The sequence below is a fragment of the Elaeis guineensis genome, chromosome 3 (genome assembly GCF_000442705.2).
Source record: "Elaeis guineensis isolate ETL-2024a chromosome 3, EG11, whole genome shotgun sequence".
Lineage (NCBI taxonomy): Eukaryota > Viridiplantae > Streptophyta > Magnoliopsida > Arecales > Arecaceae > Elaeis > Elaeis guineensis.
In genome coordinates, this window is record NC_025995.2 from 83864055 (window position 1) to 83890509 (window position 26455).

General features: G+C 39.9%; 1 protein-coding gene and 1 non-coding gene across 22 annotated transcripts; both read right to left on the reverse strand.

Moving 5' to 3' along the window:
• Nucleotides 1-3695: 3695 nt before the first annotated feature.
• Nucleotides 3696-13509, reverse strand: LOC140856482 (uncharacterized). 21 transcript variants are annotated; one of them, XM_073253869.1, is made up of 6 exons: nucleotides 12945-13509; nucleotides 12737-12787; nucleotides 10499-10589; nucleotides 6798-8204; nucleotides 6131-6438; nucleotides 3698-4211 (listed from the first exon to the last, which is right to left on the reverse strand). In XM_073253869.1, exons 1-4 carry the CDS (start codon nucleotides 12965-12967, stop codon nucleotides 8040-8042), a joined length of 330 nt encoding a protein of 109 aa, XP_073109970.1. In that variant the 5' UTR covers nucleotides 12968-13509; the 3' UTR covers nucleotides 3698-4211; nucleotides 6131-6438; nucleotides 6798-8039. The 21 variants fall into 21 exon arrangements, 1 of the variants encoding a protein (XP_073109970.1); XR_012139717.1 differs by lacking the exon at nucleotides 10499-10589 and having other exon boundaries at nucleotides 6798-8173; XR_012139715.1 differs by having other exon boundaries at nucleotides 6798-8173; nucleotides 12737-13509.
• On the reverse strand, nucleotides 5930-6003 carry TRNAV-CAC (transfer RNA valine (anticodon CAC)). The gene has a single exon. It is a non-coding gene; the product is annotated as a tRNA-Val (tRNA).
• Nucleotides 13510-26455: the final 12946 nt, after the last annotated feature.

Sequence of the window (26455 nt, forward strand, 5' to 3'; positions counted from 1 at the left end):
ATAACTTAATTGCAATGGAGACTAATTTCTAATTTGATTAGGAATTTGGCTCAACTAATTTTCTGATTAGATTGAGATCTTATTGAAGAGATTAGATTCCTAATTAGATTAGAATTATTTCTATTATTGGGTGTAACCATTCTTAAATTGTTTAGGAATTATTTGGCACCAAATGAGGAGTCTCAATCTACTGGGACTCTCTTCCTACACTGCCCCATATGGAAGCCGCCCCTTCTCCATGCAAATCTATTTTTTGTAGAGAATGTTCATGCAAAATATGTTCTCGCCCTTCCTATCTCATTCCAAAGGTGTGGATCAAAATTGGTTCAAATTTGAATTCAAATCTGATTTGAATTCAAGTTTGAACCTGATAAGAATCAATCCTTATCTTGGATGAGGTTTGACCTCATCTAAACCCCTTAGCCACTAACCATAAAAAGGGGGTAATTTTGTGCGACAAAGAATATGATTCACCGTGTGTGAAACTTGACTTTCACTATGGAAATCAGTTTTGGGGCATGAGAAAAGTAAGATGGGCATCGGCACTCTTATGGGCTTTCTTTCTTGGGTGTGGAGTTCCTTAGGGTTTCATCTAGGATTTTGGGAAGAGAGAAAAAGAAAAGAGAAATGGCTTTTCTCAAAAACTTTCTTCTTCCTCCTCCACATCTTCTTCCTTCCCTATTCTTCCTTCTGTTCCTCTTTAGAGATCTGAGAGAGTTTGAGAGATCTGAAGAAGAAATCAATATCAACCATCAGGAGATGACTTCTGTAAGGGAGCTAGCATCCCGGTGAAGTCAGAAGTCTCTAATCGGATCGAATACTTTATGTAGATATCCATAGAGCTCAGACACGTATGCAACTCATTGAGGATCTCATCAGATTATTACGATCATCAGATTACGGTGAAAGACTATCCATGCAAAGATATCGAATCTAATCTCAAATTTTTGATTATATTTAAATTTAATTTAAATTTCGGCATCTTAAAAGCATATGATCAATCCTGCTGCATATAGATTAGATCTACTTCATGCATATTAGATAAATTAAATTATTTAATCTAGATCAGTTTTTTTTTATTCCGTTGCATTCAGATTTTTAAAAGTTAAAAATCTGCATGCTCTGATTTTTGCATGCATGATCCCGGATGTTCGACATCTTTCAATTTTCTACTTCTCAGGATCAAAGTGAAGTGTATTAGCTCTTGAAATTATGCACTATAATAGCTATGTACATTAAAAAAAGATAAAATAAAAAAAAGGATCAAACCATCGATATAAGATGAGCAAAAGAAAAAAAAAGCAGCATCTTTACCTTTTCGATTTTAATAAACAAACTTTTCATCTTTATGTCGAGACATGTTTCTAAGGGAGGATTGTCTAATAAAAGATTTAGACATACTTCGATGAGGCACCAATATAAGAACTAAAAAATTTCTTTTTTATTTAAGAATTACAAAATTTTATTTTTATATAGACTCTAACACTAAAATTTTTTAAGAATTTTAGTATTTTATTTCTATATGGAATCTTATTAAAGTTTTGAATTATAATATGTATTGATTGAAGATATAATTTATATTATTGAGGTTTGAGAATACAGAATACTGAGTTTTTCTCTCCTATCTTCATCTCATTTTTTTTTTCTTTTCTGTTGCCTATTTTTCTTCTTTTCTTTTTTTCTTTCTCCTTCTCTCTTATACCAATTTGATATGAGAGCATTCTATTTTCTTGCTTTCTAAGTTTGTCTCATACAAATTTTATATACAAATCAAACCATCAGAATAACATGAGTCAACAAAAAGGAAAGCCGACATCTTTCTCTTTCCATTTTTAATAAACAGACTTTCCATCGCTATGTCTAGACATGTTTCTAGCGGAGGATCACCTAATAAAAAAGTGTAGGCATCTTTTGTAAAGCACCAATATGGAAATTAGAAAAAATTATTTTATTTAATAATTAAAATTTTTATTTTTATGTGGATCTTAGTACTAAAACTTTTTGAAAATTACAATATTTTATTTGTACGTGGAATCTTATTAAAGTTTTGAATTGTAATATTTGGTAATTAAGTATATAATTCATATTATTAAGACTTAAAATATAGAATATTAAATTTTCTTCTCCCTCTACCTCCTCCTCTTTTTTTTTTTTTTTTTTTTTCTTTTCTCTTCCCTCCTCTTCTTCTTTTCTCTCTTCCTTCTTCTCTCCTATATCAATTTGATACGGAGCATTCTATTCTCTTGCTTTCTAAGTTTGTCCCACACAAGTTTCATTTACAAATCATCAGCTAGATTGTTGCAATCAAAAGCAAGGTGTCTTTAAGTGCTGCCAATTTTGATTTGATTCGGATTCTTAGAAAAGCTTAAAGTAAACGCGCAGCCGGGGGCGTTTTTTCCGCCGTCCAATCTTTGGGCCGTGGGATTGCATGACATGGAGGCACGGCATCATTGGATGACATTCGAAAGCACGGCATCACTACGCCCACGTCACAACGCTCACGTCACAAACTCATCACGCGTCTAACTCGAGAATTGCGTCTCCACGCAACCTCTCTCCGTTGCCGAAAAGGCCCATAAAGGGCCAGAGAACAGGAGCAGCCGCGTGATCAAGCTTGGTGGGACGGCAGAGAGCCAGCCGCCGGGGCCTTGGAACCAGCTAGAAATAATACTTTGTTTGATGAGCAGGGGCGTGACAAGTGATACTGTTATTTTCCTGTTACTGGCCGTTATTCCTCGTCCTAATTGTAGTTAAGATTTAGTACTCTAGTGTCGTCCAGTAATTTTGTAAAGGAATAATGCTCTCGGGTGCCATTTGGTTCCTGTAGCTTGTTGTTTTGGTCTGCCCTGGCAACTCCATCTACAGCTGTTTTTGGTATATCAAACTAATTATCTTTTTTTCTTTTTTGGTCGGCTGGATATATTATATATTTCATGAATGAATACATCTACAAGAATTTGAGGACAAAATTTTCTTGTATATCACACTAAATTTCAGGATTGGCATCAATCTTATTATACCAAATGGTAGGAGGAATTTCTTTATATGCTTGGAATGGGGCACGATAGCATTAACATATTTGGATAAATGATATAATAGTCGGAAAATAGTTTTAGTTGGCCACTATAACAGAATTATGATATCTGGAAAAGTCCAGATGGATTGTTTGGCTACAATTAGCCGTTCTTTCAATTTTCCATAAACTGACCATTTTTATCATAGCCAAACCTCTTTCATAGCTCACATGACAAAGACTCTATAATTATTTCAATTATTTTTTTTAATGGTGATTATTTATGATCTCTCATGTTTGAGCTTGAGACTTCTCGGGGGAGGGATTGCAATTAGCTCGTCTACCAACAATTAGTTATTTTTCTTACCAAAAAACAATTAGTTATTTTAATGCAACTTTTAATTTCTTTTTCTAGAAAGTGGTGCCACTATTAATTTCCTTTGTCACATTAGGATCACATGTACCGAGTACGCCTTGGGCACGAAGAATGAGACTGGACATGGATTATGGTGTATTGTTCCTCCGGCTTGGACAATTGCGTTCCTACAACAACGAAAAGCACTAACCTTATTTTTCCTACTCAGCGCACCAATTAATCTCCCGCAATTGGGTAAAAAGTCTAGATGATTGAATGAGAGTATTGAAGAGTTTGGTTTCGTTGATAGCTGCAAAGACTCGTTGCAAATGCAACAACACAATTTTGGGCTTATGCCAACTTAAAGCAGCACAGCATGGAGCAATAGCAATTGGAACCTTCGAGCATTAGAAGCTGAAAAGAAGTCTAATTGGAATGTTGCATCAACTTGTAGTGTGCAAAATACAGAAAATATTTTGAATCTTAGAAGGTCCGATCATACTCTTCAGTAAGAGAATTGCCTCATCTATAGTGTTTCGGAATTAGACTCAGCATTGGAGGAAAGGTCCGATTGCGATCTCCTTATCTCTATCAACACTCAGATATGATCGGCCCAGCGGCGATCATATCCAAGTCCTGACAACCATCATCCACCGATTAGGGAGATACTTGGGGATCTCTGGCCAACACTCTTAAATCCACACAACATCTCATCAACCTCTCTAACACTCTGGTCAGCTCCAAGGTATGGGCAGATTGTTTCCAGCAGCAACAGATTATAATAGTGCTCAAATGTCCGTCTTTCATGCCATCTTGCCTTGGATAGGACTTGCCACCAATAACCTAAAAAAAAATTATCAACATAGAAAGTCATCATTAACTTTGCTTTGCGTTAACAAATCCCATCATTTCTATCAAAATAGCGTATCCAAAGGCCAAAGCATCGAGGAGCCAAATTTAAAAAAAAAAAAAAAAAAAAAAAAAAAAAAAAAAAAAAAAAAAAAAAAAAAAAAAACGAAAAAACAACAGATTCAGTGGGCTGACGCAGAGGGAATGGAGTCATGAGATAGTCGTCAGACAGAGGGGTGTCTTTCTTTTTTTTTTTTCTTTTTCTTTTATATTGATGGAATCAGACAGAGGGGAGTCACCAAGATGGTAACCATCCACAAGCTTAATCCAACCATCATTGCTAGTTGCAACAAATCACCACAAAAGTCCTTTTCCTCAACTTTCACTTTCCCAGGTCCAAAGATGTCACCCTCTCCAACCCCTTCCATTTCTCAGCCAAGCAGTGATATATCTGAAAGAGTTGGATTAGGCCTCATAGAAATTAAAATACTGGAATATGTGTCTGCATCAGGATGGTGGCAAGTTTCCATGGATCTCCACTTGCTCTTCAGGAGAGGCATGTGGATCTATTCGCATCAGTTGTTTGACAAAATATGGAACACCACTTGATATCATGATACATCACAGCAAGGATAAGGAGATACAACCAACCAATCAAAGAAAAAGAAAACTTGTCCACATGCCTTTTGTCTTTAAATTGAATTAGTACAGATTATGGTATCATGCATATATATTGATTTCTTCTTGGTTGTGTCTCATTATGTTTGTCATAAGTGTACTACTTGCATCCTTGTATATGGAATTGGTGTAGACTTGTAAATGCTAAGTGCAAGAGTGATAGAGTATGTTTCTGGAAGAAACCAAGAAAAATCCAGCAAATTTACAATAAAACATATCAGGTCAAGATTATACAATTTTGAAACCGACCCAAAAATAACTACACCAGTTAAGAAAAAGTGGTTAAGAACTCGAAAGGCAAAAAAAAAAAATCCACAGAATGTGCAAGAAACGAAAATCAGCTAGTTTCTCCTCCCTTTTGTTCTCCTTCTGATGGTACATATAAAGTTCATCTACTATGACATAAGCTTTAGCCACAATCTCTTGAACATTTCTTTATTTCACAAACACAATCAATCTTAACCATTGGTTTACTCATAATTGTTCTTCAAATCCCTGTTTATTAAACATGGAAAATCTTAAAGCGAGTATTAGTAATGCTTAAGCTACTAAAATTGGTAGGAAGACATTTTCTCCCCTGAAAAAAAACAAAGAAAAAGAGAAGTATTTTTTTTTTAAATGAGTTCAATAATGTTGATAATAGATCAAAACGTACATGCAATATAAGATTGGGTGGTAAACCTGCTTTCCCTTGATTACTCGATTTGTATGCAATACCCTCTCACAGAGTTGTTCTGTTGTCCATAAATAATAGTAATCAGCAAACATTCTCGTCATTACTTTTTGGTCTTTGGTATAATGTCATGCAAATCCATACAAAGACAAAGACTGCAAATTCTGTGCACATAAAATGTTAATATATATTAAGGAAAAATAGAAAAATTCTAATTTTATTTTTCTCATTTCTTCGGTATAATGTCATGCAAATCCATACAAAGACAAAGACTGCAAATTCTGTGCACATAAAATGTTAATATATATTAAGGAAAAATAGAAAAATTCTAATTTTATTTTTCTCATTTCTTCAAAATTATTGTCTGAGCCCGGGTTCGAACCGGGGACCTCTAGTGTGTGAGACTAGCGTGATAACCAACTACACCACCCAGACATCTGCACAATTTTCTTATGGAAATAGATAGACAGTTGATTGTTGTCGTCTTCTGCTTTTGCCATGACCAGCCAACAATAATGTAAAAGAAAGTGAACAACCAACATAATCATAGTGTTTTACTTACCTCTAAAACTTTTGTGTCTTTCTTTCAGCCAGCCTCTCTAAAACCAAAAGAATCATTTTATTTCTCTTCGCTTTATACGTATTTCTTCTCCTTCCACTTCAAGAAGACTTGAATACGCCTAGCTAAATTGTTAGAAGGAAAACCACACATATAAAGAAGAATATAAGAGTTCAATTCTCCAAGAATAATCAAGTAACAAAATAGTTACATAATGTATAAAAGGAAAGAAATGAATATAATAATGGATGAAATTGACAGAGTACTCCAACTTCTCAGCATAAAGAGATCAGCACCAGCATGGCCATATCCTGTTTGTTTTAAACATAAAGAATATGATATTATCTGCTGAAGTTTCAACAGTGCTACTACAGAAGCCAAAAAGCCGAGTTCTGAAAGTCAACACATACTAGAACTGGAAACATGAATAGTAGTCACAAGAGCATGCGCTATTTTAGTGCAATGAAAAATTATGCATCCTTCAACATAATTTCATTCTCAACAAGCTAAAACATGAAACTACGAGTATCCTGACAAAGATGATTGTTGCAGACAGGCCCACTTATAGCCCAGTGGTATTCGATCATTGTTACACTAGTCTTATTTGATATATTCAATTGTCAATCAAGTCATTTATCATTGTAAAAAAATCTAATCTCCATCCACTCACATGGCTTTGATGACTAAGGTCCAAAATATGGTTCCAGTTTCAGTTTCCACCCTTCTGCTCAAAAAAAAAGAAAGCAAAGTGAGAGAGAGAGAGAGAGAACCAAAAAAAAAAAAAAGAGGTCAAAATTTCAACAGTCCCAGAAGTCTAAGACAAACAAGGCAAAAATGCAAATTGAAGCCAATAAGATGCAAACTCACTTAAAAGTAATCCTTTTCTTAAGCAACTGGGAAGGAAGCCTTCCCCCTAATTTTTTGATAGGTAAAAGGGAATACCGTATGAGGATGTTTGCCTATAATGCAAATTAGTACTGTCAGCTATGATTACTCAGAATAAATTTGGTGGTCAAGTGCTTCTTCTAGTCTATCAATTAGGTGCATATGATGATTATATTCAGTATCAAGAATATTCGATACCAATAAAAGCATTAGCTCATTATGGTTAGCTAATTATGGTAAGACCAGTAGTCATATCTATATCAAGTATCTCTCGTTCATTCACCATTTCTTTTTCTGAGAGGAAGGGAGAGATTACCCACCCAAGGTGAGTTACCCTGCTTCCATTACCTAGGGATGCATGACCCAGAACTCAAACCTGGTACCTCCTCCAAAAAGAGGAGGGCTACAGGCACTGGCAGCTCACTTGTTCAGTCAACATTTCAAGTCCCATATGATAGTAAGATCACATTCAGCAATGTACAGGACATCACATGGCAGAAGTTTCAACAACATATCATTTTGAAGTCCAAGTTCAACTTATAGAAGGATCTGAATCTAATGGGACAAAGCCAATTAGTGATGATGATCATTGGATTTTTATAAGAGACTAAGGAGATACTGGAATCAATTTAGGACTGGCCTTCCTTCTCCCTCAGAATTTCTTCTTTATTTTTAAGCAACCTTCTCTGTGTGAATTTCATTACTCACACGGAGTCCATTTTGATCTGCAAAAACTGGAACTTGAAGTCATATCTACCACTTTAATGAACATATAAAGAAAGCGAGAAAAAAACGATTCTTTCTACTAAATCAAAGGAATATGGAAAGGTTCATGGTTGATTCCTTTTTTTGGTTATTGTCGAAGATTCTTTTGCAAAATAAGTTAAAATGTTAAATAACTTTGTAATGATTGAAATTGGATGTTTTTGAGACAGAATAAGGTCAACTTTACTGCAGGTGCATAAAATTTCCAGCTTGCTGTCTCTGATAGAGTATCAAGGTCCCAACTCGTAATCTCCTTACTCAACTATGATGTGCTTGCTTTGGCTTCGAATCTGCAGGTTGTGCTGCCGTGATCAGATAGAAATTTGGATATTGCCCAAACTGTCCTCATGTGCTTCCTCCAATTTTGATGTTCTGAAGACCTTTGGCGGTAGCATCCTATAATAGATAGCACTCTCATGGTGTCAAACTGGAGATTGACAAGAAAAAGGAAAATTTAAGCACCAGCTCACAGATCATTGAGTACTATAAACAGATGTAGCACAGATCATCAACTAAGATAAGCCAGAACTTTCACCTATCACAGTTCTCTGAAAAACAACTCTCGTGGTTCTCAAAAAATAAACCAAGATCAAAATTATTGTCAGAACTTCTTCTTGTTGTTGTTCCCCCTCCTTTTACCACAGGATCCTTTTTTGCTCCCTATTTTTTGCTAGATAAGTAATGCAATCTTGTGAGCGGTTTGGATGTACTGATACTGGCACTCACAGTCTCTCAAAATGATTTAATAATATTTGCAAACAATATTGGAAGCACATACAACAAAGAGTCAGAGATTGAGATGCCCGGCTTCGCATCTTAGTTTCAGCAGGTGAAATGCATAATGGTTAACATAAATTAAGAATAAAGAAAACTCAGTTTAGCTGAATAAAAGAGCCGGTAACACACGGTCTACGGGGAATTTCCACTTACTTAGTGATGGTACGCTCGAACTTCTTCTTATGCGTTGTAGTGGTAGTGGTAGTGCTAATGGTACTCTCCTCATCCTCCCTTTTTTCCCTTTGTTTTATTTTTTTTTTCTGAGAAAACCCTTTTTACTCTTTTTTCCTTTTACCGCATGCTTCTTTTTCCTCCTTTTTTTTCTTTCATTTTTTTCAATAAAACCATTTCTTTTCTTTCTTCTTCAAACACCCGCTCCCTTTTGCTCCCTTTCTTCTTACATTCTATTTTCTTTCTTATCTAGAAAAGTAATACTGTTTTTTTAGAGAGCTTTTGGATATATCGATACACTGTCGCTGGCAATCTTTTCAAAAAAAAAGAAAATCTACTGGCATTTACAAACAATATTTGAAACCACTGCTTCGCATGGATGTAATGCATAATGTGTAACATAAATTAAGAATGTAAAACGGAGTTCAGCTGCATAACATAGCAGTGACGTTAGAATTGCTTCTTGCACTTGAAGTGGTAATGGCACTCTCCGCATTTGATATTATGCATTTAAGGTTGGTTGAATGTGATTTCTCCATGCTAATAATGAAAATTGTCAAATCAAGCAACACTTAAGTTTCGAACTATTAATATCCACTAGCTGAGAAAGAAGAATTTAATGTGAATTTCACAAAGAAGTTGCTGATATCCTGATAGAACACCCAGTTCTCTAACAAATGCCAAATATTCTACCTTTTATTCTGTCATGTTCTTCATTCTTTATTGCTTTCCAAACTATCCTTCTCTTTCCTTCACTTTCTCCTCTCCCACCTTTGTTATCAGAAATTTCTAATCATTATGCTATAAATTTTTTTTTCACTTTTCCTTGTTTCCAGAATATATAATTCCACATATGTTACTAGAGAGAGGTTTTCTAAATCACAAAACCATGCCATCTTGAGACACAACTAGAGTAACATAAAATAAAATACTAGGCCTACATATGATATAGCTGTTGTGTATGAATATCAGCAAGTATGGAAGACACTATCAAGTGATATGAACCATGACCAAGTAAGACAAGGTAAGTTTCACATGAAAAACAGGTTCATGTTTTTTTATAAGGACTTTTTGCATACCATCAAAGGGCATACCTCCTACTGCACCTCCTAGGCTTACAGTCATAGCCAACTTATTAAAAGAAGTAATTAATGGAGGACAATTTTAAACTAAACATATTAAGGAAAAAGAAATTTTTTAAAAATATATTCTGCAGTATAGTTTTTCCTTCTATAAAAAAAAAAAGAAGATTAGACTTATATCTGGGGCTATCATAATTCCACTGATTATAGATGTTATGGTGCAATCAAAAGTTAGAGCAGTAGTGTTTGTTGTTCACTCAATCCTTGTCATGCGAAGTTATATTAGTTATATAGTACATAAGTATATTCAGAATTTTATGCAAAGGGAGGTCAACCTTGAAACTTGTAAATATATTGAGGGAAAGAAACTTTTCAAATATATAGTGAATTATACATGAGAAAAAAATATGATTGAACTTGTATGAAGCTACCATAATTCCACTGATTCTATAAGCAGCAAAATAGCACTCATTGGTTACTCAATCCCTCTCATGCAAAGATGTTTTAGATATTACCTGCATATCATATTCAGGATTTATGCATAGTATCTGACTGTAGAAAATAGAAACTCAAAGGAAAATGAATATCTAGAGATTTTTAACACAGACAGAGATGTTGTTTATATGTCAGACTACTTCAAGTTCCCACCTAGCCTTCCATATTCAGCTCTGGAAGGGATTCAATAGCATACCAATGTGGTAGCAACCACTTGAGGCCAATTAAGGAAAGTTATGATCAAGCGACTCCCCAAAAACCTGATCTGAGAAGGCATGATTACAATGCTGAAAATCAAACAAAGCAAGATGAAAATAAGAAAATGAGAATTCATTATGCTCAAGTAATATATAACTATGCCTGTTATGGGAAATAATAACATTGTTGTCATACTCTCCTTCACTTTTCCAGCATCCAAACAGGAATTAGACTTTGAAACAAGATCAAAAGACTAAGAGAATGAATAAGACTATGCATTAATATGAGAAGAATAGAGACCTTATACATATTTATTTCAGATTGTGCACAAAAATGCATAAAATGATGAATGAACTACAATGTTTAAAATATCTACCAAAGAGTTTAGCCTCCTCTCTAAATTTTATTGATGGAACCAATCTGGAATTAAACCAGAAACATAATTTGCAACCAACTCATTAATCACATTACTACGAGTTCACCATCTGCTCTCATAATAGCCATTTTTAACCATATCAGAATATCCATGCAGGCCTAAAACGGAAGGAGGTCAGTGTCAAGATATATGTACCAACACAGAATTCTGATAGCTGAAAGAAATGCTAGAAAGCACTACTCTATTATCAGACCTAAAACAATCAAACTAGAGCAACAAAAGATGAAGAGAAGAATATTAGAATCATATCCAGACTGCATTTAGATTTTTCAAATATCAAAATATGATATTATTTTTTAAAATTTAGATTTTTTTTTTCAATTTTAAGAGTTGTTTTTTTTACTCAAAAAAATTGAGATTTTTCAGAAAGTGTTTGAATCAAGTTTTAAGTACCAAACAGGAGCAGGTGACCCAACACTGTACCATTGGGGCTTGGTACACCCCTATACAGATAGATGGTATCGGTGTTGTGCCAACTCCAGCAATGCACCTTGTGTTGGTACAAGGGCTTATGGTGCCATACCGTATCATACTGATCCTGATACTGATTAAGACTTGAAACCTTGGCTTGAGTGTTAAAAGAGAATGTTCAAAAGGGACAAAATGTAAGATGGCAAAGAGAGAAAATGTTAATTTGAAAAATTCGACATAACATAGGGATTCTCAATTTCATGATCCTATTCCTTATATGACATTTTATTGCACAATGGAACACCTAGCATAATAATTCATGACTCAACAAACATGTAGAATCATGAAAATATCACAATCAGGTGTAAAAAGAACCTGAGGGCCTATTTGGCATTGTTGTTGTTTTTGTATTTTCATTTCCCTGGTGAAAAACAGCATGGAGATTAATGTTGGAGACAGCATTTGCATAGAACTCGTGTTATTCCTTTCTTTTATTTGCAAATTCATTGAAAATGGTATATCTTCGCTGCCAAAAGTTCCAAAGGTTTTAAAAACAATTTGACAAACGTGTGTTTTACGTACATGTCTGTTCAATCTACTTCAAATTTCTTCAATTTTTTGAAAACAAAAACAGGGGAAAAAAGCAACACCAAATGGGCCCTTCATTTTTTTTCTTTCTTTTGAGTGCAATGGTGGGAAGAGCAACCACAACAAATAGAAATTCAGTTATATCTCATGAATTTACATATTTGGATGTGCAACCAAGGGCTCTCTTTTGAACATGTAAAATCATGAGATATCAAAATTTGTGGCCAATTAAGGAATTACATAGCTGAGGGACTGGATCATGACCTATTCTCATAATACGCACTTCTACTTTGGCCAACTCAGAGAAACCTGTCAATCTACATGTAAATATTAAAGGTAAGAAGATAAAAAATAAATAATCATGAAGGCCATGCTCTCATAACACCCACTCACAGGATGCTAAAAATAAATTAATGCATTTTCTATGATAAGAAAATATACGAAGAGCAGATCCAACTGCTGAGATCTCCTTAAAACCCTATTCTCACCATATCAACACTTAAATTATTAGATAAATTCAACCTAACAATCTTCATACAAGTATACAAAGTAAATCAATCAAACAATAATGCATCCAACCCCATTAATTATGATAATAAATGAAGTCCACCATATCATACCAAACAATTATAACTATAAGATGCAAAGACTAAGAAAGAAAAGGCAGAACTTTTCTATGATTGGATCTTTTGTAAAAAATGAGATTTCTTTTTTTTTTTTTTTTTTTGTCTTTTCCCGTTTTATATACCCTACATCTGCCCATGCGAATCCAAATTCCTGAAGATTCATGAAGGTACTAACCAATTTGCGACTAAAAATTCCAACTTTTCTTCCTCTCGAGCAATCCTAAGCCTGCATAAACCACATGGGAGTACACGAAGGGAAAATATAAGGGATGGAGGGGGTAAGCTAACTGGAGATTATGGCACTCACACACACATCCCCATCTCTCTGTGCAGTGTGCACATTGCACCACGGAAGAGAATCTAATCTAAAACGAGAATTATACATAAATATCTTCCTCGAAGCCATCGCGGACGGCAGAGATGGCTGGGGACTCAGCGACCCTTCTTTATTCCCTTCGCCGGAAAAGGGCGGACCTTCCCGGCTGCGGCGGCCGCGCGGCCGGGCGGCGCGAGTCCGAATAGGGCTCTCAGAATTCGCTTCAGGACTTCACCTCGTTTGGGGATGTAGCGCGGGTGAGTCCCCGGTGAGGTCGCCTTACCCGCTCTAGCTCCACTTGACGCCATGGAGAGATCGTTAGGGAGCTCGAAGGCAGCGGAGGAATTGTCGGCGGCGGCGGCGGCGGCGGCGGAGGACCAGACTCCAAAGCGCTAGAAACAAAAGAGGAAGGTATGGAAGCTCCTGGTTCTGCTCCACTTGCCTATATATATAAAGAATAATCGAAGTCTCGTCTCCGGCTCCTTCGCGGAGAGATCTTTGGGGATGGCGGGAGCCGGGACTGAGTCGGTTGCGTCACCGCTCGCGCGAGCGGGAACGCAGGAGAGAGAGAGAGAGGAGGTTTCTTCCAAACTTCGACGAAATGAGAACGGAGGAGCCGACCGACGCGTGATTTCTACGCGCTTAGGATGGGAGGGGAGGGGAGGGGATGGGAGGGGAGTTATATGCGTCGCCTGGGTTCCAGAGAGGGAGAGAGAGGGAAAACGGAGCACTTGGTAGAACTAATTTAAAATTCACCATTTGACGGTAAGGATTTCATCTAATCTGAGGAATATAAAACAGGACACCATCCAAAGTAGAGTTTATGTCTTGAGATTGCAAAGTATTTTTGTTGTTAAACTTTAGTTATGGGTTGTGTTGCAACTTTTAAATTTAATTATGAAGCGTTGGTTGAGTGTATGCTACAAAGATTGACTCGAAGTTTCAAGGTAAGTGTGGTGTGAAGCTGAAGTGCACCATTCATTCGTATAGCTGCCGAAAGAAAGATTTAGTCCACCAATCTGAGCCTAGCATTCTATACAGGGCTCCAAATTTGGACAAGTTCCAAGAAAACACCAAGACCCCATGAGATGATCTGATTTAAGATTTTGTGCTGTCCACCGTGGAAGAACTGGCTCGGTTCTGGAAGCAGTTCGTTGGATAAAATCCGAGGACAAAACAAAGGAGCCAAGTTTGGTACGCTACCAAATTAACCTCTTGAAAACTGGTTCACTGAGCCACAAACATATAATACGAGCTTGAGTGAAGTGACCACTAGTACTTGATATAAGCATCGAGCAGAAGATTCAATTATACTAGTTCTATTAATGCGAATAAATAAATAATGCAGGTATCCTTTTGGTTAGATGTACTTCCATGGCCTCGTCCTCTATCACAAATTAAAGTATGAAGGCGATAGAGAAAGAACATAATGTCTTCTACCCCACATCTCGCTCTTCATCCTTTCAGTCCTTACAGACTTTAGGATCTTTAATGACGTTGCTTGTCATTGCCCTCCCCACCACATGACAAAGGGTCGCAATAGTGTGGCTCCATAGCTGCAACTAAATCTTTTATGGCAAAAGTTTCGTTTTCACCTTCTTTATGTTCGGATTCAAGAATAGACATGGTTGCCAAGAAGAGATTTTAATGTTAGTTATTGAATCCACTTGGGCCTTCTGGTAATTTATTGAATCCACTTTCTCTATTGTTACCTTATTAGACCAAAGAGACTTACATGAGCTATGGCCCAAGTGTTCCTTTAAAAAGAAATGAAGAAAAATTCATTTTATTTTTTTATTCATTTTTTAATTTTAGATTTATCATTATCACAACATATGTTTTATCTAGCTTATTGTAAAAATTTATCTCTTTTGGGATGGTCGACTTGCCCGAGCCCCACGTACATGATGGCAAGTCTAGTCCAAGTTCAATCTTGAAGAATATAAGCCTATACCAACAAGGTTGAAGCATGCCGGTGCTAGACTCTGGCCACGGCAACAATGTTGTCATATTTGGTTGGGTTCACATCAATGCAACCAATCATGGGTCTCTTTCTTCTTTAGACAAAATTAATAAGTTCAGGATCTGAATAGAATAACATGAGAATTCTAACAACCAGTCAAGGATTTAAAAAAATATAAACAGTAGCTTCCCTAATGACACAAGACCATCAACAATTTCCACAAAAGCCGTATTGGATATGGCATTGCAAGTTTGATGTAGACAATGTCAAAATCATGATTTTGTTAGGTGTACTGTCGGCCTCAGACCACTTGTTCCATGCAAATGTGATAGTAGCCTATAAGCTTTTTTTTTCTACTCTTTTTAAGACATTGGTGGATAGATTCCCTCCAAGCAGGGTTGACTCCGATCAAAATCGAGTCATCCTTTTGCCCACTTAGGGGATGGAAGAGAGAGTGAAGCTTCATCTAAAATTCGAAGAAACAGAGGGATGAAGAAAAAGGGCATACAGACAAATCTAGATTTTGCCTGAAGGGGATGGGGGTATCATCGTAGAGTCCAAATTTTTTTTCTCTCTTTTTCTTTTCTTTTTTTTTTTTCATTAGGAGAGGAAGAGAGATGGAAAGATTCTCCACCCTTATAGCTCTACTCCATAATTGTAATATTAATATTAGTAGTTATCATCAGGTTCCTATTTTTTTATTTAAATAATAAAATCTCTATTGCAACAAATTATATATAAGGTTTTTCTTTTTTCTCCTCTTCTAATAGAAAATCACATTGGATTGGCGATATATTTCTCTCTCTTTTGTGTTCTTGAAATCAAATAAAAAAATAATTTAATTATATATGGTTAAGTAGTTGCTATTGTAATTTAAAAAATAAGCATGAGCTCAACTCTACTGTTAAAGTTTAATAATAAATTGTTTATGTGCTTTAGTACTTCTACTACTATTATTAGTACAGAATAGGATGGGAGAACGGCTTATTTTAATTATTCAGATCAAATAATTAAAAAATAATAATGGTGAATATTTAGATCCAAGCTCTCCTCCATAAGGAGGAGAAGAGAACAAAAAATGTACAATGTTGTCTTTAAACCAATTGAATTAGCTTCATGCCTATGATTTAGATGAAGTAGCCAATTTAGGGTTTAAACTTTTCTGATTACATCTTAGTGAAATCACTCACCATCCATTCATGCATGTAAATCCATGATTGAATAGATGGCAAGATTTGGTCCTTCTCTTTTTTCTATACATGTTGGTCAAACCTGCTCGGTTGATGGGTCTCCACCTCAAGGAGAGATGGAATGTTTCAATCTTGATCATGTTATCTCTGTATGAAGTTTAGAATTTAGACACCATGATGAAGCCTTATCTTGTTACTATATTACAAATATGTCATGGGTGATGCTAGTGAAGATAAATATTATACTTTTGGCTTGCCATATCCCTGGACCTACGGCATCAAATCTAGGTAATTATAATATGATGGTGGTCGCCCTCACTTTCTCTTAAAAAGTAATAAAAAAAAATCTTCACGACCAATTACCAGTAGATTTTACTTGCAAATTAGAAGCAAAATAACATGATAACATGATGCAGTGTTGGAAAGAGAAAGACTAAAAAAATAGGTCCTCATATGAACATTTGAAAGGGGAAAAAAAAAAAAAGGAAATTAATAATCGGACTTTTAATCTTGGAGTTGCAAGCTTAGACTTGGACAGATGATGGATTCTGACACGCAATGAATTTCAACTGCCGGCATGCAATCTTTTGTTCTTACTTGGTATATAATCACATCTAAGATGAAAAAGAAACATGATGTGGTCCTCAAGACCCATTATTTAGCCAGTTCAAAGGAACGTACAATTGTCTCCCAATTGGGAACATAGTTAGACAATCCCACCATTTTTTATAAGCCAAACTCACTATGATAATGATATGGCACCTTTTAGTTCCAATTAAAGCCTGATGTTGCTGATTTATTTGACTAGGACTTTAACTGGATTCCATGACCTTATCAAAATTTCTTCATGTCCAGCGTAAGCTGGTTAGTGTTTATGGATTTGAAATGGACCTGACTTCATGGATTCTTTATGACAAAAAAAAAAAGAAAAAAAAAACTATTAATTTGGCATGACTAGAACAGTAAAGGGCGCATCATGACGACAAGCCATCGTGCTTCAAACTCAACAAAGCGCACCAGCTTTCGTGCTCACTCCGATTGCCATCTAATTCTTCCACGCAGCTTCTCTTCTTGTTTCACTATGGTGCCATTCAAGGTCACCAAGTCAATTGAACTTTGGCACAGAAGACGTCCATTTCACTCTAGCTTGTTCAGACACCACATCATACATGGTTCCCAGAGGCCAATTTCTTGGGCCATCGGATTGTCATCAGAGTGCAATAATTATGCAATCACTACATGATGATATTCCAAAATTAGGTTTGAATCTAGGGATGCAATTGAGTCGAGCCAAATCGAGTAGCTGCAAGCTCAAGCTCGACTCGACTCAAAATACTTGAGCTCGAAATTCAGTTCGAGCTTGACCGAGCCTCAATATTTCAAGTTCGAGTTTGGCTCAATGGCAAATAAATGAAGTTCGACATCGATTCGAATATTAACTAAGTCATACTCGGATTCGAAATCGACCCTTAACTTACTAATAATATATATAATAATATATATATATATTATAAATAAAAATATTATTATCAAATATATATATAATTCAAGTAGACTCGCAAGCTTTCAAACCAAATATTATGTTATTCGAGCTCGACTCGAAAAACTATTTGAGCTCCACTCGAGCTCAATAATAACTGAGTTGAGTCGAACTTGAATTCGAATTGAGCCCGAGAAGCTCACAAGCAACTCTACTCGATTGCCCCCTTAGGTCTTGTTGCGGCCAATCCCCTCGTCGCCTGGTCGCCGGGAACGAGCGCCTGCAAAAGAAAGTCCGCACTGATCGGAGGTGGCTCTGGCGGGGACCCTCCGACGGTCAAGTCAGAGAGGAGACTAGGCAACAGTGAAAAGAAAACAAGGAGCTCAACGAGAAAGAGAGCGAGAGCTAGAGAGAAGGGGTTCAAGGGTTTCGAATGGACCTTCTCCAGCACTGTTGCCTTCCCCGTTTTATAGTAGAGCGCGGCATGGCGCCGTCATTAATGGCGCAGACAATGGGAGGAGTTGTCAAATCGTCGGAGACTGTCTGAGTCACCGTGGGCTATCAAATCACCGCGGATTGTCAGAATCAACCCATGTCCTTGGCAGGACAATGTTCCAGGACGGTCACACAGCACGTCCTTGACAGGACAGCAGTCCATAGCGATCGTACGGTATTTGGGAGGGCTGGTCGATCATACGTCGGTATTCGGCTGTCGGGACATCGGGTGATGGCCCGGAGACACCATCGGCTGGTCTGGTGTCTTGCTTAAGTCGGACGTCGGCTGCCACCCCCGACAGTGAGTCGGTAATATGGGTTCGACCGCTCGATCGGTCGGAAACAGCATGGGTCGGTTCGGCTGACACACCTTCGGTCGGATATTGTCGACAGCCGTCTGTCGGGGCCGTCGGTCGAAGTCATCCGTCGGGGTAATCCGTCGGTCGTCGGTCGGGGTCGTCCGTCGGGGTCGTCCGTCGGAGTCGTCCGTCGGGGTCGGTCGGGGACGTCCGTCGGGGTCGGTCGGGGACGTCCGTCGGGGTCGGTCGTGGACGTCCGTCGGGGTCGTTCGTCGGAGTCGTTCGTCGGGATCGTCTGTCAGAGTCATCCGTCAGTCGTCGGTCGGGGTCGTCCGTGAAAGTCGTCCGTCAGGGTCGTCCGTCGGGGTCGTCCATCGGGGTCGTCCGTTGTATATCCCAACAGTTGCCCCCGCCACTCCTGAGTCCGATGTCGTGTTGGCTCGCGTGAACATGTGGGCAACGGCTTCAGACGAAAGGAGTGATTTTCCGTCACGTCTTGCCCTGACTCTGGAGATCACATCAACGAACGATCCGATGTCGGTCGTCTCGACAGTAGGTCGAGCATGCACGTCGGGTCGAAGGTCGGCCAACCTCCGAACGTTGCTCGTCGACACGATCATTCCGCAGAGTCTGATAGTCGAGTAGCATCCGACGTATTCGGATAGGATAACGATGGTAAGTCGAATATCCATTGTCCGGTCTTTGGTTGGGCATGCACGTCGGGACGTATGATAAACGGTGGCAAGCCGAATATCCTTTGATCGGTTGTGACCGGGTTGGTATGTCGCAAGTCGAATATCCATCGACATAGCATGTCGAGTCGTATGATAGATGGTGGCAAGCCGAATATCCTTCGACCAATCGTGACCGGGTTGGTATGTCGCAAGTCGAATACCCGTTGCCCAGACCTTGGTCGGGCGGGTATGTCGCGGTTGTCTTGGCATTTTTCCCTTTCTTAGTCAAAGCTAAGTTGGCAAGTTAGCCAGCCGCATTGGTCGAAGCCCTTTTGCCTTCAGAGGCGGGGGCCATTGTAGATATTTCGTCCCTTCGATCTTCGCCATAGAATTCGATGTGTCGTCGGCGATCGAAACGTAGATTGAGCCGTTGGTTCGGCAATCGACGATCAGTTCGACGACAGAGTCATAGATTCGGCGATCAGCGATCAGTTCGGCGATGGAGTCGTAGATTCGTCGATCGACGATCAAGCCGTTGGTTTGGCGATCGATGATCAGTTCGACGACAGAGTCATAGATTCGGCGATCAATGATCGAGCCGTTGGTTCGGCGATCGGTGATCAGTTCGATGATGGAGTCGTAGATTCGGCGATCGACGATCGAGCCGTTGGTTCGGCGATCGACGATCAGTTCGGTGATGGAGTCGTAGATTCGGCGATCAACGATCGAGCCGTTGGTTCGATGATCGTCGATCAGTTCGGCGACAGAGTCGTAGATTCGGCGATCAACGATCGAGCCGTTGGTTCGACGATCGACGATCAGTTCGATGACGGAGTCATAGATTCGACGATCGACGATCGAGCTGTTGGTTCGGTGATCGACGATCAGTTCGGCGACGGAGTCGTAGATTCGACGATCAATGATCGAGCCGTTGGTTCGGCGATCGACGATCAGTTCGACGACGGAGTCATAGATTCGACGATCAACGATCGAGCCATTGGTTCGACGATCGGACCGCATTGGTCGAGGCCTTTTGCCTTCAAAGACGGAGGCCGTCGCAGATATTCCACTCCTTCGATCTCCATCGTAGAATCTGTGCACGAGGAGCGGAGAGAGGGGTATAAGAGTCATACCTGCGATGCGTTGGTCTTGGACTCCGTCATCGGGGTAAGACTCGTCTATCGGTGGTGGGCCTGCTGGGTTCAGCAGGGGCCCGACCTTTCTTCCATTTTTCCTTCCGGCCCGTGTCCTAGGTCAGACGCTGGTCGGAAGCTCCTTCGTCTGTGCGCATGTATTTGTACGCGCGCTCCAGCAATTCGGCGTATGTCCGGGGGAGGATCTTGTCCAGAGAGTATGTGATACGGGACCCCCTTAGCCCCCGTTTCATGGCCGAGATGGCCATGTCTTCGTTGAGGTCTCGGACCTCAAGCATGGCCGCGTTGAATCGCGTCACGAAGTATCGTAGAATCTCATTTTCTCTCTGCTTGAGGAAGAAAAGACTGTCTGAGGTTCGTGACGGCTTTCGACTGGTGCTGAAATGGACCACGAAGGAATGTTCGAGCTGCCCGAAGGAGTGGACACTTCCCGAGCGGAGGCCGGAGTACCAGGCCCTGACAGCTTTGCGGAGTGTGACAGAGAAGCCGATGCAAAGAAGAGCGTCGGTTGCCCCTTGAATCATCATGAGAGCTTTGTAGCTCTCCAAATAGTCGATCGGGTCGGTGGAGCCGTCGTAAGATTCCACGTGTGGCATCTTGAACCAATTGGAGATCGGTTCGTCGAGGATGAGTCGGGAGAGAGGTTGGGCGGTCTGGAAGTCAACGTCGTTCGAGGACTTCTGTCCGTCCACCTGCAGCTGGACAAGCCGACGGTCGATTTCTTTGAACCTGCATTCGTAGTTATCGATCCATCGGTGCTGGGAGACCCCAGGAGTGGAGTCTCCGGAGGAGTCCGAGAGAGAGGCAGACGGCGTTCGCGGTTGCTTCTCCTTCCTTGCTCGTTCCAGCTGGGAGGGAGAAGGCCGCCGAGACCGATGGGTGTCGCACCGCGGCCACCCCTCCTCCTCTCGGTAGGAGTGCTGTGGCAAGTGCTCCTGCGGAGGTGACGGAGACCGATGCGGGCACCGGTGGCTGCTCCTGGAGGGCATCGGACGTGCCGTCGGTTGCTCGGCCGGTGAAGGCGGCAGTCGGATCAGTTGTTGCTGAAGGCTTTTGACCGCGTCTGTCAGCACGGTCATCTGTCACACGATCACTGCGATCCGCACCTCCGTGGTCACTGTGGGGTGCGGAGAGCTGGGTTCTGCCATGGAGGGTGGAGGAGAGGCCTCTTCCCGACGGGAAGAGCGCCTCGCCGATCCAGTGACCCTCGACCGCTGAGCTCTTGTCTTTGTTATCTTGGATCTCGTGGGGGTTACAATCCCTGATGTTGTCAATGAAGCATTAACTTGTCACTGCGCCCCCTTCCTGGCGTGCTAATCTGTTGCGGCCAATCCCCTCGTCGCCTGGTCACCGGGAACGAGCGCCTGCAAAAGAAAGTCTGTACTGACCGGAGGTGGCTCCGGCAGGGACCCTCCGATGGTCAAGTCAGAGAGGAGACTAGGCAACAGTGGAAAGAAAACAAGGAGCTCAACGAGAAAGAGAGCGAGAGCTAGAGAGGAGGGGTTCAGGGGTTTCGAATGGACCTCCTCCAGCACTGTTGCCTTCTCCATTTTATAGTAGAGAGCGGCATGGCGCCGTCATTAATGGCGCAGACAATGGGAGGAGTTGTCAAATCGTCAGAGACTGTCAGAGTCACCGTGGGCTGTCAAATCATTGCGGGTTGTCAGAATCAACCTATGTCCTTGGCAGGACAATGTTCCAGGGCGGTCACACAGCACGTCCTTGACAGGACAGCAGCCCATAGCGGTCGTACGGTATTTGGGAGGGCTAGCCGATCATACGTCCGTATTCGGCTGCCGGGACGTCGGGTGATGATCCGGAGGCACTGTCGGCTGGTCTAGTATCTTGCTTAAGTCGGACGTCGGCTGCCACCCCCGACAGTGAGTCGGTAATATGGGTTCGACCGCTCGATCGGTCGGAAACAGCATGGGTCGGTTCGGCCGACACACCTTCGGTCGGATATTGTCGGCAGCCGTCTGTCGGGGCCATCGGTCGGAGTCGTCCGTCGGGATCATCCGTCGGTCGTCGGTCGGAATCGTCCGTCGGAGTCGTTCGTCGGGGTCGTCCGTCGGAGTCGTCCGTCGGTCGTCGGTCGGGGTCGTCCGTCGGAGTTGTCCGTCAGGATCGTCCGTCGGTATATCCCAACAGGTCTAATGAGCTCCCTTCTCAGTTTGATCAAAATGTCATATTATGTTACCCTTCCAATTTTATATGCAAGAAAAATTACTGCCTGGTTCATGAATGCATCATTAAACCGCATGACAGGCTGAACTTTACTCTTCCAATTTAGCAACAACAAGGCTTAAAAGTTTTGGTTGCTAATGATTATTTAGCATCTCTCATTTCAGTTCTCATGTGCATGATCTAGATTGGATGTGGAGTGGTCGGGTGGTAATTAAATTGGATAATTGTTCTAGGTGGGAGCAACAAGTATGATCCAATTACACATTGTTTCATGCATCAATCACCAATATGTAATTGAATTGGTCACAAGCAATGGGTGATTGAACCGTGCAGTCCATCTATGTAACGCACCTGCCCTGTTTCGATCAGTCGCTGCAAAACTAGGTATGAAACCCAACTTCTCTTAAAAGAGTGTTGCTACCTTGATCCAAGGATGATACGTTTTTTGACTTGAATAATGAAAGCTCTATTGGCAGCAGCCATATACAGGGTTTTTCTTTTTCTTTTCTCTTATCTTTTGCTAGAAATCACAAGGGGATAGGTGATTTGTCCCTGTTCTGCATCTCTGAAATCAAGCATGAAAATAAGTTAGTTGTATGAGGATAGTTGCAACTGCAGTTCAGGCAACGACCACGAGGCTATATGGTTAAATTTCGACACCATGGTGGTTGCTGCTATTAGTACCAGTACTCCTACTACTGTTTCAGAATAACAGCGAGAGAACAACTCGTTTGAACTATTTAATTAGGTCAAATAATTGAAAAAGAACAACAATGAAGATTCGGACCCAAAATCTCCTCCAGGAGGGGACGAGGGACAACAAAAAGCATAGGAAATACCTGCAACCTTGCTGCATGACAATTGTTACTAAATTCAGCGCTTGTTACATCTGTTTCACATGTATACAGTCTCATCTTGGATATGTACTGTACTATGTTTGTTCTTATCATATGTGAAACTTGATTTGAAAAGGAACCAGTGTACTGATGTTTCATCAACGATATACAAAATCTACGAGGTACTGCTTCATGTACTATTTTGTTGTTTATCTCTTTCATGTGGATAAAAAGTCTGTAAGTATTTTTGGTATTTGTCCCTTTTCTTTGGGAAGGAAGACCGTAGGTTTCATTTTTTTTTTTGTAAGCCAAGGTACCTGTGGGCCATCTTTTACCATAAAAAAAAAAATGATATACAAAATCTATTGATTTTGCTAAATTGATCCCAAGATATCAAAAATATACAACATCCTACACTAACCAATTCTTTATTAAGGTCTCCATGTAGCTATATACTCGTGATTTTGAGTGTGTAGCAGGGAGATTTTTACACCTCATCATATTCTGGGATAATTGATCACCGTTACCGGATCCTAGACTAGACTAGAAATTTTAACATGACTTGAAACCAACTACAAGATACAGCTATCACAAAATTATGTGAATCTAATTAGCATGGCTCATATTTTCTTAGCTGTTGCAGTTTGCACGGTTCGTTGTGCACGTAACCAAGAGCTTTTAGGCTAAGAAGAGCCAAGGAAGTCAGAAATTTTAATCAACGAATGATTGTATCTTGATCATAATGTTATGCTATCACAAAACAACATAGGAGATCCTCAACATTTTAAAATTAAAATTCTATATTTGAGGGAACTCGAGGGAGCCAACCTCTAAATAATGAGATGTAGCACCACGCACCACTCTGTTCACCATCCGTTGGCAAGAGGAGTTAGGTACAGGCCACAACGGTTAGGTTCACAGAGGTTGGGAAAATATTTGGCAATATCATTTTTTTTTTGTTATATTGAGTTAATGACGGATTGAACGGTGATTAGTAGTAATTTTCTTCCCTTAACTATCTTCTTCTTCCTTTTTTTTTTTTTTTTTTTTTTTTCTATTATCAAAAAGCTTCGTAAGCCATCATGCTTCATTTCCCAGACGCTGGGGCCCAACGGAGCAAAAGGATTTGGATTTTTTTTTTTTTTTTTTTGTTTGGTAGAAAAAGGATTTGGACTTCAAAGGCAATTAATTTTCTATATTAGACCACAGGAATGTATCCTGGATTTTCTCGATGGTAACTGTCCACTTAAATAATTATATCATTGGTCCCAATGCAGCCATCAATCTTTGGGAGAGGATATGGATGGTTACATATGAATGTATGCGATAAGCATTATACAATCTACTGGGCACGTGTACTAAAAAGGTTTTTAGAAAAGTAAAATATCAAATAATTTCTTAATTACCTGTCAGCAGAGAAATCAATGGATCTTTACCCAAAAGCAAAAAGGGAAATAGGTTTTTGGCTTCAGTCGTTATCTCCGTGTCTACCGAGACTCTCTCAGGCTCGGTATCGAATTCCAAGCTGAAGTTACCTGGACCGAAGAAAGTTCTTTTCTTCGTCGGTTGATCGACACTTTGGGGACAACGAAACCTAACAGACTTTTGAGTTATTTTTTCTCTACTTTCTGAGATGCCAATGTGGGGAAATCATTCCGTTTGATGGGACAAAAGGAGGGGAATCATCCCCTTGATGGGACACACACATGTACGATGTTCTCTTCCTCCTCCCACCTCAATGGTTCAATATAGAAACCCTGTACAAACTCACACACCCCTTCTGTTTTGCAGCAACTATTAACTTATAATACTAATTGCAGGAGGAAACTTACTCACTCCCTCCTTGTTTACTTTCAAAAAAAAAAAAAATATATATATATATATATATATATATATATATATAAAATTAAAATTTCAAAAAATAAATTTGTAAAAAGTCATGTGGAAAACTAAAAAAAAAAAAAAATCATAGAGCTTCATTTGTATTGCAGCCAACTTCCTGTCGCTTGTCGTCGACCATTTGCAAAAATAGCATCCTCACAGATCGGAATTGTATCCGATAAAGATTCTCTGATACTTAAGTCAGAGAGAGAATTGATAAATAGTAGATTTGAAAGTCGAAAGTACCAGAGCTCCAGCTCAAAAATGTCTTATCCTCTTATTCACTTACCTCTTTTTTTATATATAATTCTGATATAACTATCGAGTACGTGGTCTCACTTTTTATGGAACTGAATTATCGAGCCATAAATGTGAAGTTAGTGGATCGTTAATTCTCCTGAATAGCCGTGATACGTAGTCAATAACCGTTCATAACGATTATGGTATGTTGAACAGATTAACCGACCATATGTCGGTAGAATCTATGAGCGACCGTCGGCTAGTAGTTCAGTTATACCAACGGTTCAAATCGTCCGCTGTTAATCGGTAGTAGTCGAATATTAGTCGGTCAGCCGACCATAAGTCGGTGTGATTTGCTCAATCGGTCGATGATGAGTCGGAACTGCATATTCAGCCGATGCACAGTCGGAGTTGTAGTCACCAAAGTCGGGGGTTAATTGGTTTACCCCAACAGTTACCCCTCACTCCCAAGTCCAAAGTGAACTAACGTGTATATTGTCACGTGGTTTGTCACGTTGGACGAAGGAAGTTATTTCTTGTCATATCGAACCCCAATTCTGCAGTCACTTTTTTCGGGGTATGGGCGATTGGTCGCTTTGTCGTTTTGGTGGGTACAGAGTCGTCTTTAAATTACCATATTGACAAGATGATTCAGTATCAGATGTCAGTATCAGACGTCATTTCAGGAAAGTGATTTGACGTCGGATGATATAATTTTGACAAGCAGATTTTTGCCATGTGTCCGAATATTATTGGGTCAGAGCTGTTCATGCGGATAAGGATGATGTGGCTCAATCTGGAGCAAGTACGTCAAATCATTCGATCAATGGTCGGTCCAGATGTTGCCACATGTCGTCATTTGGTAAGTCTTCGATTCAATCGCCTTCATCTCAGTCATTGGGGGATCCTCTATATATAGGGTCGCTCCCAACCAAACTTTTACTTTTTATTTTATCTTTTTTGGTGCTGAGACTCTATCGGAAGATTGCCCCAGCATCTGAGGACTTTGTTATTCCCATCATTTTCAGGTCAAGTTTGTCTTTTTTTGAGTTCTTTCTTCTCTAGTCTTCATTTCTTATGGCTAGGACCTCTTCTTCTCGGGATGGTCGGTCAGAGAATCCGACGGACGAGTTCCAGTCGGGTCTAGAGGTGGAGGCTTCTTCACTTTCGGAGTCGAATGTC

Excerpts from the sequence above, each read along its gene's own strand:
- LOC140856482 (XM_073253869.1), bottom strand. The coding sequence starts at position 12,967 with ATGGCTTCGAGGAAGATATTTAT. Across the intron at positions 12,788-12,944 it reads GCTTCGAGGAAGATATTTAT|GCTTAGGATTGCTCGAGAGG; the intron begins GTATAATTCTCG and ends TGGTTTATGCAG. Across the intron at positions 10,590-12,736 it reads GAATTTTTAGTCGCAAATTG|CATTGTAATCATGCCTTCTC; the intron begins GTTAGTACCTTC and ends TTTGATTTTCAG.